Source organism: Haliaeetus leucocephalus, unplaced genomic scaffold, assembly GCF_000737465.1.
Source record: "Haliaeetus leucocephalus isolate CR32 unplaced genomic scaffold, Haliaeetus_leucocephalus-4.0 Scaffold21, whole genome shotgun sequence".
NCBI lineage: Eukaryota > Metazoa > Chordata > Aves > Accipitriformes > Accipitridae > Haliaeetus > Haliaeetus leucocephalus.
Window position 1 is genome coordinate 3,111,387 of NW_010972457.1, and position 14,176 is coordinate 3,125,562.

At 41.6% G+C, this 14,176-nt stretch overlaps 1 protein-coding gene across 9 annotated transcripts in view; it reads right to left on the bottom strand.

Annotated features, from left to right (window-relative positions):
• WDFY3 (WD repeat and FYVE domain containing 3) overlaps positions 1–14,176 on the bottom strand; it is a 183,248-nt gene that overhangs the window by 65,868 nt on the left and 103,204 nt on the right. For all 9 annotated transcript variants that reach the window (XM_010576267.1, XM_010576249.1, XM_010576232.1 and 6 more), the window contains 6 exons: positions 13,130–13,307; positions 10,849–11,063; positions 9,128–9,240; positions 6,931–7,162; positions 4,122–4,222; positions 2,812–3,030 (listed from right to left, as the gene is read on the bottom strand). In XM_010576267.1, coding sequence (XP_010574569.1) covers positions 2,812–3,030; positions 4,122–4,222; positions 6,931–7,162; positions 9,128–9,240; positions 10,849–11,063; positions 13,130–13,307 — 1,058 coding nt within the window. The remainder of the gene's footprint in view (positions 1–2,811; positions 3,031–4,121; positions 4,223–6,930; positions 7,163–9,127; positions 9,241–10,848; positions 11,064–13,129; positions 13,308–14,176) is intronic.

Here is a 14,176-nt window from a genome sequence, read left to right on the forward strand (position 1 = left end):
CCCAATTTACCCACCTATACTCTTCAAGCATTTCCCAGGTCTTTCTTCACTAATGGGTGCTGAGTTATCTTCTGAATGTTGAAATACACTTTAGTTCTCAGCACAAAATTCTTTAATTTCTCTAACAGGCATCACTTGACTTCATACCGGAGGGCATGATCAGTCTGCAGGTGCATTAGCTTCTCCATTGCAAAGCAAAATGACCCACACTCTCTTCATTCTTTTATATTGAAGGAAAAGAAACCATAAATCCTCTTACCTCAGCAGCTGCCTACACAGAGAGAACACTCATTTCTTTAGAAATAGCACAAGGAAAATTATAAAAGCAGAGTACTTGGAACTAACTTTCAGATGCAAAAATAATCTCAAGTTCTTTTTCTCAGCCAAACACCTCTGAGCACAATTCTCGCTCACAGAAACATCCCTAAACCACCCCATTTACTCTTACAATAGACCATCAGCACTGGCAGGCCTGCCATCTCAGTTCTTCAGGTTCTTACCTGCTCAGCACTTGATGGTACACCACCAACTACGACTTAGCCATGACAGGGTGGCACTCCAGTAAAGCAAAGTATCCCGTTCAATTAAAAACCAGTCTTTGTAGTCAGAGACCTTCAGATCTTCTCTGACAAAGCCTCTTCAAATCCAACCTCTTTTAAAGAGTTAGATAACACAGGCTTACAAACTAAAAACGTACAATCTATAGCCCCAGTGCAGGCTAAAGCAATTAATATGAAGATAAACTTACATAATTCTCTCTTATAAGAATTTGGTGCAAGAAAACACTGTCAGTGTCTTTGTAATTTAAGAGGTTTAGTTCCTCCCTTATACTATAGCTATTCAGCTCCCAGGTTTTAGGTTTTGAACCTGACTTCCAGTAAGAGAAACTACTACAGTTAATGATGCAAACGTCCACTTATCATGAAAAGAAGGAATATTCTATAACAGTCTGCTTCGCTGTTTTTTTTTAAATAACAACAGTTGTACAAATTCTTTATTAGTGCCTGCTACTCAAAAGGAAAGAACAGAAGCAGGAACAGATTTTTGATAACCACTTGTAACCCAGCATGTTGGTTTGGTAAAGAGCTGTTATGGGTTTGTGTGGCACAGTTTTTTTGGTAGCGGTGGAGGGGGCCGCAGGGGTGGCTCCTGTGAAAAACTGCTAGAAACTTCCCTGGCTCCAAGTTGGACCCGTCTCTGACCAAGGCCGACCCAAACAGTGACGGTGGGAGCGCCTCTGGGATAACGCATTTAAGAAGGGGAACCTGCAGCGAGTAGGGGGATTGGAATGTGAAAGGAACCCCTCTGCAGACACCGAGGTCAGTGAAGAAGGAGGGGAGGAGGTGTGCCGGAGGAGGATGATGCCACTGCAGCCCGTGGTGAGACGGCAGGCTGTCCCCCCCCAGCCCATGGAGGTGAACGGTGGAGCAGATGCTCCCGAGGATGGCCATGACTCCATGGGAAAGCCCATGCTGGAGCAGTCTGTGACTGAAGATTGGCCTGCAGAAAGGACCCACACCAGGGAAGTCTGGGAAGAACTGAAGCCCGCGGAAAGGACTCACGTTGGAATAAGTTCGTGAAGGACTGTCTCCCGTGGGAGAGACTGTCTCCCACTGAGACTGCACGGTGGAGTGAGGAGTCCTCCCCCTGAGGAGGAAGGAGCGGCAGAGACAAAGTGTGGGAAGCTGAACCCAACCCCCATCCCCTGTTCCCCTGCACTGCCGGGAGTGGAGAATTGGAAGTGGAGTTGAGCCGGGAAGGAGGGAGGGGTGGGGGGAAGGTGTTCTAAGGTTTGGTTTTACTTCCTAATATCCTTGGTTTGTTCTGATTTGTAGTAAATTAAATTGATTTTGGTTTTTCCCCAAGTTGAGCCTGTCTTTTGCCTGTGACCATAACGGGGAGTGATCCCTCCCAGTCCTTATCTCAACCCACGAGCCTGCCTTTATATTTTCGCCTCATCCCACCGTGGCTGGGGAAGAGAGGAGTGAGCGAGGGGCTGCCTGGTGCTTTGTTACTGGCTGGGCTGAAACCATGACAAGAGCTAAGCCTGAAACATATGCAGAAGGCTGTCCTGCTCTTCTCAGCTCCTCCACAGCCACCGTGCATAAACGGTCTGTCAAAACTGACCATTTTTGGAGGCTCTGATGGAGGACAAGACAGGAGATGGCTAAGTCTGAAGCCCCCAACTGCACCGATAGCGCACTCCAGCAAATTCACTGGCCTCACCAACTTCACTTAGATCTTCACTGCACTTCCTGTAATTCCACCTTTGATCACAGATACTGAATGAAGCTACAAACTCTTTCTGAAAACTGATCACAGCATTAAAACAGGAAGCAAATGACTGATTGCCTTCAAATAGCCCTCCAGTGTTGGGACTATTCAGATTGAAAAAGCCTTCACAACCTGTTGGTTTACTATTTCCAAACTTCTTCAAAGCAAAGATAGTTATATTTGCACCTTAAGAGATGATGTCTAAAATGAATAATACAAGATAAATAAAAGGCAAAAACCTTTCAAAAACAATGATGTAATCCCCTCCTTCAAATTTATAATACTTGGGGTTTGCGCAAAAAATTTTCTTTATATGCAGATACTGAATCTTGTTTAGAAATTGTAAGAGCTCCTTAATTTCTACATGAATGTTTATATTTTGCATTTTTCCATTGTCAAAACCCATTTGGAGCTGGTGAAGCTGCAACTAAAAGTTCCATCACACCCAATTCTTCTAGATACTAGGTTCAAAATAAACTTGCTGTAGCATCCCCACAATATTGTCAGGATTAGCTGATGACATGACACAGCTCTTACCATAATTTTGAAGCAATTCTTCTTTAGTTGAAACAATCAGTGACCGGTCTTTTGCTGAGAGGACAATGGCAAGGCATACATAATGCTGCTCCGAGGAGTTTGCACGCCGCACTACAGTAAGAAGTCTCACAGGATGGTTATTAGGAGGTGTACTAAAATGTTCAATACAAAACCAAGTTGAGTAGCTTAAACCAGATGGTGGTGGGAAAAATCTTTCACCTAAAAACAAAAATCAAAGCCCATTATATAGCTGCAGTAGCCAGTACTTAGGCTACCCTACTTGTTCCTGTTCCTTTTTTCCTATCAGCTCAGTTGATACCAGCTGTGCTTTCTCAAACTTTTCCTTCATGGACTTCAATGTTACTACTTTCATTTCTGACTCAAGCTTGGAGGAAAAGTCACATAAAGCTAGCTCAGAGGAGCTTTGTTTCAAAACAAAGCAAAGCAAGAATTGCATACTATTGCCTCCTATTCTAAAACCAAAAATCAACTCTGAAGGTGTGCTTGGTCAGAACAACCCAGTTTCAGTTCCCTAGACAAAAAAAGTGGAAACGGATCAGGCCCTCAAACTGCTAATATCACGATGAGATGCTTCTTCCATAGGTGTGACTCACTGAAGAAGCCTTTGTTGAAGAGCTCTCCACCACATACACCTGACTCCCTTTCATCTCCTGGGGTGCTCCCACAGAACAATGAGCTCACAGACTTCAAGTACTGCCTAACACTAATTCCATCTTACTGCAGTAAACCTTCAACTTAGTTTTTAGACTTAACACCTTTTTTAAATTAAGTGATCATGTTCGATTTGCACCACAGCACATCAAGTTCCTGTAGGGTGAACAGCCCACAGTGGACAAGTATAAGGGAGAGCAAACAAATTAGATGAGATTTTTGTGATGATGTGTGTAACTACACCTGTAACAAATTCAGTCAAGAATTCAGCAGAACAAAGCCACAAGTACAGCTTTACAATTCCTTCTATGTTTACTATAGTCTTCACACTACTACCTCAACTTGTTCTTAATCCATCCAGGTTCATTATTCACACGCTTCTCTTGATTACAACTTAACCTTCTGCTGAAAGCCTTGTATTTTAAAGCAATCACACATTTGTATTTTATATTGCTTTTCATTGACTTGGGGGCAAAAAGCAACAGAAACACAAAAAGGACAGAAAAAGTTCTCAATTATGAGTGTACAATATCCAACACCATACTATCACTTCATGGCTAACAGAGAAATATAAGAAAACTAAACATCAGACACAAAACACTGCTGTTACGGAGTAACAGTCATAGTCAAGTACTTACCAGTTCCAATTCCACTGACAACTGCACCGTCAATAAGTCCTGTTGTAACAGCATTATTTGTAGGTGCATTATGGGGAGCCAAACTTGGCAAGAACAGGCAGCTGTTAAACAGAGGACCAGTAACACACTAGAGTTTATGAAAGTCAATATAACCAGAGTTCAATACAAACAAAATATAGCCTAGGAAAATATACCATAAGCACACCATCACTCTCCTTAACTGTATGTATTCATGAGAAGTAGAAGTGAATTCTCAAGATTTCTCCTTGTGAGGCTAAAGTATCTCCAGTGCAAGGAGCTTTGGCAGCATATATCTTTGGCGCAAAGGTGCAGGGACTTATACCCACATGGCTCCATAGCCTAAGATGCTCCCTTGTGGGCAACCATAACTCACTGCAGCCTTTGAGATGTTCTGGACTCTAAAAGAGACAGATTAGCTAAATATCCAAAGGATCTGGTAATTGCATACTATGTTGTTCTTATTTGAAGTACGTATGCTCTCACAGTAACATCATACTTCACCAAATTAGCTACATTTGGTCCTTGCAAGAGCCACTGATGCTGTGGACACAATGGAAACAGATATAAGGAGTACCTCCCTTAAGTACTAAAAGATTTTAAGAGCCCAGATCATTTCAGTGACCAGCCTAGCCAAAGTGGAGTGAAACCCCACAGGAGTTCAGCTTCCAGTTTGTATAGATTGTCCTACTGGAGGCAAAATGACGGCTTTTCCACTCGCTGAAGAATCATCATTTTATTGACGTTTACACTTCAGCAGGCTACTTTAAGTATACTGTAGCTGAGTTGTCCAACAGAGCTAGGGAGTTACTTTGTTCTCATGTAAGCTATGAAGAGTTAACTTGACCACGCATCTTGAAAGCGACAGCAGTCCACGGTTCTGGTCACTACTATCTTCCTTTTGATTACAGTTCTCATCATATACTTCTTCCTCCCTCTTGAAAATGTTCTTCTCTGGGTGAATCCCCCATTGGTGTTACAAGCATGTTCTCTTTAAGCAGAGAACTTGCAAGGGTCCACCAACTGTTGAATTCATGAAACACCCTGGCACTTTAAAACAGATCAAGAAGTTTTTAGAGTTGTTTTTTTTTTTATTATTGATTATAGCAGCCTTCTTAGGTGACTTGTTGAAATTACATGAAGTCACAGCTGCATTATGTGGCTTACTTCTAGACACGTTACTAGCACCTACAAATCTCCTGGAGCAACCACAGTAACAATTCATTTTGCTAGCCTATTTCAAGTTCTTCTTAGGTCCAAAACATTTTCTTTTCTCTTATGAAGCATGTAGAACAGAACTTTGAGCACCATTTCTTTGCAAATAAAAGTCTGTCCCTGACTACATTGGATATGAAGGCTAGATGCAAGACAGGTGCTGCATCCTTGCTTTGCAAAGCTGAAAAGAGAATGCAGAGCAGCAGAGCTCCCAAATATCCAGGTTGGCTCTACTCTTAGACCAGTTATCCCAAATAAACTGGAACAAGTGCACTAAGATGCAACTGGCTCTGTCAAAGGCCACCTCAGAACAGAAATAGATTTAAGAAACACAGTAGTATAAATATAAGGTCTGGAAAGAAAAAGACAAGATGAATGATTCTGTCAGGTTTTTCTGTTTGTATGAAATTATGGTACAGCTGTGGACAACAGTTCTACCTCTTCTCACGATTCTTTCAAAAAAAAAAGACACCAAAAAAACCCATTGAGGAGCTACTCATCTCATACAAGAATTTGTCAGGCTCCTTTGGGCTTCACAGTCATCATTTTTGGTGGTTCGTGTCACTAAAAACCTTTTAATAAAGCTTCTAGTCAAGGTTTTTAACCAAGCTTCTGGGAAATTCTGAACAATTACTTATCATTTGAGGTACCATTCACAATTGTCCGACTTGCACGTATCTCACAACACTACCCTCTCTGAGTTACTGGCTTTCAGCCTATATGCGAGCCTCCGCCTACAGAGCAGTCTGCAGGCAGTTAGAGAATACCTGTTCCTTATACTATGGGTCTGAATTTTTGTAGCAATTTTGAGGTATTTACCCCTTAGCACAGAACAAAATGAGTGTTTTGAGGTTTTTCTATTCCATCTTTATAACCAAGACGACAAAACATTTTCCTTAAACAGATGCTGAGAATGGTGTCATGTTTTCATCTTCTGAACAGTCAAGCTAAATCATTTTACATGATCCTCATAAAGTGCCTCACTCAGCAGGTGTTTAATTAGAGAGCAAAAAACAGTAAGTGAAGGTGATACCAGATGCTAAAAGAAAAAAAACGAGTTAAGCATTATATTCAGGTTACAACTCCAGTTAGTAATAATTTTTTCCAGTTATTTGGACTCAGCATAGATGCCTTCTCTGCTCTACTTGTATTTCCAATTTGCCCACTTTTGCACCTCCAAGTTCTTCAGCAATTTTAAGTGGGTTTCAGAGCATTGGAGCCATCCAAATGTCACACGTAAATCCTAGCAACTAATGAGTTTCTGCAAGGGTAAGTTGGCATTCCTTTGTTTTAAAAAGCACATGAAATCCAGAACTGAGAAGGTAACTATCAACGTTTAGATACAAACCTACTTCTACTTTCACACACGGCAAGCAAGCATTTGGTTTCAAGGCATTAATGAATGACAGAGTGGAAATTTATGTGGCTTGAAGTATTCGTTTTGTTTCTTTAAAGAATTCATTTGTTTCTGGTTTGCAAACAGTCCATTAAAAGTCCCAACTGTTTCTCTGAAAGAATAAAGTAAGAAAACATTGCACTGTGCCCCCTGTTATTTGAGAGCACTGTAGGACCTTACCCAAACCCTTCAAGAGACGTGTCAAACTCAATGAACGCCGGCGTAACTGATGATCCGTGAAGCCTGATATCATGTGGGGTTGTCATGGAGACCAAACATTTCACTCTTGTCAGGGGTACTGTGCTCCCTTCTGCTGGCTTGAGTAGGCTCTTGCTTATCCGATAGTGGCTGTCTTCATGCAAACCAAAGACGCTGTCAGAACCCAGACCTTCCATTGAGGTAACCATGCTATCTACAGTAGAAGCCAAGAAACAACACAACATTGCAAACAGGAAGCATTTTCAGACTATTTATTTGGACTTTTCAAGTAATGCTTCCAATGCAATAGCTGAATTGTCAATCATCGTTGACCAGTTCAGCCTCTCAGTTAGAAGATGATGAGTCGGGAAGCATTGCTCTCACTATAAAAAACATTCAACTGAGGCAGAGACATGAGTATCTTGAGCAAGGTATTACAGAAAGTCTATGGTAATGCCAAAAAACTGAGCCAAGAGGCCATACCATTACCTAACATCAGGAAAGTGTCCCTTTCGCAGAGGCTCCCTTTCAGGTGCGTTCCTGCTACCTGACTTAACAGGCAGGAACAACTCTGCTTCCTGTTTTTCAGATGCAGTTAACTCTGAGCCAAAAGTCTCAGAGCTCTCAATAAGCAGAAAGACTCAGTAAGCTTAGCTTAGGAAATTTAATATAACTTGTATTCAGAAGCTAGCTTTGCCTTCTCTTTCCTAGGTTAAAAACTTTTCAGAGTCACATTTTCACAATTTTCATTGTTTACCTTCCCCTGTGATAATACCCTATTAAAAATAAATAAATAAAGAAAGCACTGGCCTAGAGAGAAGTTGAATCTCTCCTCTCTTCTTTTTAAATGTACTGAACCTGATGACGTAACATGAGCTCAGTTATTTTGTTTATTTATTTCATTTTTTAATGCTTGTAATTCAGTACCATCCAGGATGCTTTCTAGTTCCTTTTAAATAATTCAAACATTTCAACTAAGGTATTTTTAGCTATGTGTTACAACTGGCCATACAATGACTGAGTTGACACATAGAAATAAGTATCACGTGCTTTGGAAACTTATCAATAATTTCTTTGTATTACCATTTACTGAGACTCTCCTATACTACACGAACAGCTATTCCCAAGCTCTGCAACTCATGGCTAATACAGGAAAGAGTGCATCTGCAAGAGAAGTTTGGATCAGCTGGAGGAATCCATCAGTTACAGATATTCAGTGCAGTTTATCAGATTGATTCATTCAATGGCTGGAAAACAGATGTAACTTTCCAGTGTGAAAAATCAGAGCTGATGTGTAATTGCTGATAGAATATGAAGCACTCTGTCAGACGGATGAACTTCCATGACAGGGTACCACTCAAAGGTATAATGAAAATTTCCACTGCACACATGTATGTGTGTCTGTCTATAATCTGGGGATATCTAGTGAATATTCTATCAAAATATATTGTGAATAATACCTTCCCACAGTGTTAATTCCAGGACTAAAATTGAAACTGAGTTATCATGGTGTTCCCTCAGGCCCTTTTTTTTTTTTTATTTTAAAGCAGATTTAAGAATTCAGAGTGGGTGTTCCAACTCCAAATTCTACCTCTTTCTAAGATAAACAATTATTAGATTGACATTCTGCCAGATTATGTATATTATGCTTTTTTTTTCCTTTTTAATTCTTTCTATTTCTTTCTCATTACTAGTGATGCTAATGATGAGCCAGGTTCTTGAGTCTAGCTGAAATAAATGGAATTATGCTTAAGTGTAGGAATTTCAGTTATCTTATCTGACACCTTACTGAACCCATGAGAGACACTACACAGACTTAATGACATGATGTGCACATGAAAGTATCTGAGAAAAATATTTTTCCTTTTACTGTTAAATAACTACAAACTCATGATCTTCTGAAGACTTAAAAGCAAACTACTGTCATATTTAGTAGTTACTGTTCCTAAAATAAAAAAATTACAATTACCTCACTGGATATATATTAAATACAAGTACTACATTCCTTCTGCTTTTAGAACTTTTTCCAATCAAACTGTTCTGATGATTTCACATTCATTCAAAGCCAGGGCGGAGTTAGGTTTTTATGGATGCTTATCTACAAATTTTACAGAAGTATGCAATTGGGGGATGTCAGTGAAGCATTCTTTATGCAACTTTCTCGCACTTCAGCACCTACTTCTCATTTCCGGTTCAAAACTCAGTGAGCTGGGTTTGTGCACTCGGTACTGTTTCAACAGCTTTTTGTCCCAAGCTCCACAATTCAAAGGATTTCCCAAGCGTAAAAATTCCCTAAGAAAGAGAATAAAAAAATTTACAAATCATTTTGTCTATTTATTTGCCTAGAATGGCACCAAATCTAATACCGTTTTTAAAAAAGACAGTAATTGTAATAAACATAACTTTTAACTAAGAAAATAAACTAATTACAAGAAACACATCTGATCCATTCGAAACTATTTAAGTTTTGAACACTGCTCTCAAAGGTTAGCATTATTTTAACTAATCAAACAATTTTGATAAAGCTCCCAATTCCCTTCTCTTCATTCCAGAGACTTGGCAGGAGGCTGCTGCATCCTGTAGGAGAAAATCAGGATGCTCACTGATGCACATTCAGCAAGCTGAACTCATCTGGAAAGGCAAACCACAGGCTGAAGTGAGTAACTGACCTCAGCTTTGTTTTACCCATGTGTCCTATTTGGCTGGGGGATGGTTCCACCGGTATCAACATCTGTATCTATAGATAACTATAATATCTGTATCTACAGGTACCTAGGCTATCAGTGTCTATGCTTAAGTTCCTGCGATGGAACTACCAACAAGCGTGCTCCTTGCAGAATCATTTCTGACACGGCTACATGCCACCGAAGTGAACCGAGCAGCTCTTGTGGCTGCATGTCATACTCAGTTGTATGACGGAAGACTAGACCATCTAGTCCAAACCTCTCTGTTGTGGGCTGGGACATCTTTCACTGTATTAGGTTGCTCAAAGCCCCACCCAACCTGACCTTGAACACTTCCAATGATGGGGCATCTACAGCTTCTCTGGGCAACCTCTTCCAGTGTCTCAACACACTCATTGTAAAAAATGTCTTCCTTATGCCCAATCTAAATCCACCCTCTTTCAGTTTAAAACCCTTACCCCTGGTCCTGTCACTACAGGCCCTGGTAAAAGTCTCTCTCCGTCATTCTTATAAGCCCCCTTTTTATATGTGAAGGATGCAAGAAGGTCTCCCCAGAATCTAGCAAGCAATCCAAACTATCATACAACTGTGTGGGTATTGAACAAATGGTTCAAAATATACTCATAAACTTTTCAAGCTTGCTTTTCTAGTACTAGCATAGATGTACAAACCTATTTGCATTAATACACAGAAAGAGCAACTTTTTAAAGTGATGAATCCCCAGATTTTTCCAGACACCTCTCATATCACATTCCTGCATTTCCTTCACACAAACTAAAGCGCTAAATAAAACTGCTGGCCCAAATCTTTTCCAATCTGAGGTGTTCAACATTGCACAATGTCAAGGAATCCATCCTCATGCTTCCTCTTCCTGAGGACCTAGTCAGGAATGGCATTTTTGATAGCCTCTCAAGATTTGCAGGAAGAAAGCAAGCATTTAACTTCAGCACAATCTCTGTGAAAAACACCAAACAGATTTCCCCGCTCCATACTTCTCCCTCCTCCCCTGTCCTCCAGTTCCCAGCGTCTCCAGGGTTACACACTGATTAACAGAAGCAAGACAGTCTATCTGATAAGAAATAAAATGGGATCCCATGAGATCACTACCACACAAGGTCACTTATGCTCTCTACCAATCCGAGCCATTTACAGCCAGCCAGCAACAGTGCAGGCAGCAGGCCTCAGCTCAACTGGACTTCAGTGCTATCTTTCTGACCTCAACACCATTGGCTGCAGCGCCTGTGAGGCCAGCCTTTCAAACATCCTTTGGAGTGGCGGATGCAGCGAGTGGTCCTCATCAGCCAGAGCAGCGCTGCATCTTTGTAGAAGCCGTGCATGGAGCCCAGCTTCGCACATGACTTGCTGGTTTCTCTCTGTGTGTACTAGAGATTGCAGGATATTGGCCACTGCCAGCTGAAGATCCAGCGCATGCTGAAAAAAAGAAGAGCACACAACTTGAGAAGACACAAACTGAGAAGGCAAGTAAAAGAAAGCCCTTCTGCGTAACAACGAAGAGGAAACTACCATTAGCAATAAATACACAAAACGTCCTATACTTAAATATGTGCATGCGTGTGTGTGAAGAGACACTTTCACCTCTTTATGAAAAAGGGTAACAAGTTATAGGAAGGATTACTACAACCACTGTAAAGAAAAACAATTCAGGTAGGAATGGTTAAACTAACCTGTCCTTTTCACCAGCAGAAGTGAGTCAGTTTAGAAGTTCTATGTGCTTAGCGTGTACTAAGAACTTTTATCTTTGACTGCTAAGCTATTCCTATTAACTTAACACAGAATCATTTTAGGTTGGAAAAGACCCTTAAGAGCGAGTCCAACCATTAACCTAACACTGCCAAGTCCACCACTAAACCATGTCCCAGGTCCTTTTCCGCCAGGCAGCTTTCCAGCCACTCTTCCCCAAGCCTGTAGTGTCGCATGGGATTGTTGTGACCCAAGTACGCGACCTGGCACTTAGCCTTGTTGGACCTCATGCAATTGGCCTCGGCCCATCGATCCAGCCTGTCCAGATCCCTCTGTAGAGCCTTCTTACTCTCAAGCAGATCAACCCTCCCTCCCAGCTAGGTGTCATCTGCAAACTTGCTGAGGGTGCCCTTGATCCCCTCGTCCAGATCATTGATAAAGATATTAAACAGATCTGGCCCCAGTACTGAGCCCTGGGGAACACCACTTGTGACTGGCCACCAACTGGATTTAACTCCAGTCACCACAACTCTGGGCTTGTCCAGCCAGCCAGTTTTTTTTTTACCCAGTGAAGAGCACATGTGTCCAAGCCATGAGCAGCCAGTTTCTCCAGGAGAATGCTGTGGGAAACGGTGTCAAAGGCTTTACTAAAGTGCAGGTAGACAACACCCACAGCCTTTCCCTCATCAACTCAGTGGGTCACATTATCACAGAAGATCAGCAGGACCTGCCCTTCACAAACCCCTGCTGACTGGGCCTCATCACCTGGTTGTCCTGTTTGTGCCATGTGATGGCACTCAGGATGATCTGCTCCATAACCTTTCCCAGCACCGAGGTAAGACTGACAGGCCTGTAGTTCCCCAGATCCTCCTTCCAGCCCTTCTTGTAGATGGGCATCACATTTGCTAACCTCCAGTCAACTGGGACCTCCTTGGTTAGCCAGGACTGCTGATGGAAAGTGGCTTGGTAAGCAGTTCCACCAGCATCCTCAGTACCCTTGGGTGGACCCATAGACTTGTGTGTGTCTAAATCGTGTAGCAGGTCACTAACCATTTCCCCTTGGATTACGGGGGCTTCATTCGGCTCCCCATCATCATCATAATCTCTACAATATTTAAGATATATGCAACATAACTGCCAAATTAATGCCCTGAAGACAGAAAGTTGCCATACTTATCACTGGTAGAGGACAAGGAGGAGGAATCAAGTCTAGCAATTCTTGTAAGCTTTTGGAACTTTTTTAAAAAAAAAAACCAAACAAACAAAACAATGTTCTTCAGGGAAGACATCTCAAACAAAATATACCTAAGCAACTTCAAAAAATGCCCAGCAAATCCTTTATATAGAAACCTCCAGTAGAGGTTTTGGTTTGGGGATTCTATAAAGCAGGCAGTACAATTTTGGAACTAGAACATATTCCAGCTATTTCAAACAGCACATATACATCGAGCTATAACGTACAATCCCACATCCTCCTCGTACTACGTGTTAACACCTGATACATCAGGGAAAACATGAATTAATCACAGTGCTTGCAAATTTATCTGATGGCCACTTCAGACATTTCTTTAAAATTACATTGTTGCCAAGTGCTTGAAAGAGACAAAACAAAGCCTGTGAAATAAAGCAATTTCTATCAGACCTCTATGTCACCAGTTATTCAACTCAATTAGTCTGTGAAATGTGTTAGTTTTGCAGCACAAAATGAGAGGACATCATTGGTTTTCCCTATTTCCCGGAGCCATCCTTTTTCCCAGTCACTCTCAAAGCTTAAGACAGCAGAATTTTTTTGCTACCTCTGGGTGTGTAGCTGATCCAACAGAAGCCAGAAGATCCAGCATCGCGAGCATAGCACCAGGGTGGATAATGACTGCATCAGAGCTTTGTACAGGTGTGGGTCCTGTTTGGAGTTTCACATCAGCTATGTTTTTCTGAGGGCAAACAGGAGGTGTTGAAACAGAATGATATGCATGCCTGCAGGACAGAAAACATCCCATGGTTACAACACCCATCTATTATGAGCTTTGCATTTTTCAAGCAGCTGTAAAGTTGAACTGGCCTATAGATGTTATTCCCCTCTCCTTTCTCTTCCCTCAGTTAGACAGACCAAGTGCTTTCCTCTTCTCAAACCTGTTGGACATGTTTGCCCACAGACAACTTGGAAGGGTTTTAATTTCTCGACTATACTAGAACTCAGAAATCTTTTCCCCAGGTGCTATGCAGTTTGAAGAACTTAAATGTTGCCTTCATTGCCTCCCTCTTTTCATTCTAGTTGTGGTGGCAGCACACAGCACCAGCAGCATGCAAGCTAGCACTGCTCCTGTTCTGGGGGGTGAATTCAGCTTTGAATACGTTTCTCCCCATTTGCTTTTCATTAACAGCTGATTATTAAAATGCTCTATCATGAAATTCTCGGCAATCCCTAATTAGCCTACAAGAACAGAAAGTTGGTCTTGGTCTCGGTGTACGCTCATGCCAGCATTCTGTATGCTCTCAGTCTTTCCATGACTGCTACGGAAATTTAGTTTTACATTAAGCTGCTTTAGTCTGATCCAGGGAAAAGAGGCCTAGACACACTGACTTAGGAGCAACCACTTGCGCTGAGAGCTGTAGATGCGTTTCTTGTTGAAACTCTCAGAGGTATCAGCTTGATGCTATTCTTTCAGTGCAAGATTCAACACACAAACAGCAGGGAAGTGGTGTCCAGGGAAGTGGTGGTGTCCCCACCCCTGGAGGTGTTCAAAAAAACACATAGACAAGGCACTTCAGGACATGGTTTAGTGGGCATGGTGGTGTTGGGTTGACAGTTGATGATCTTAAAGGTCTTTTCCAACCTAAACAAT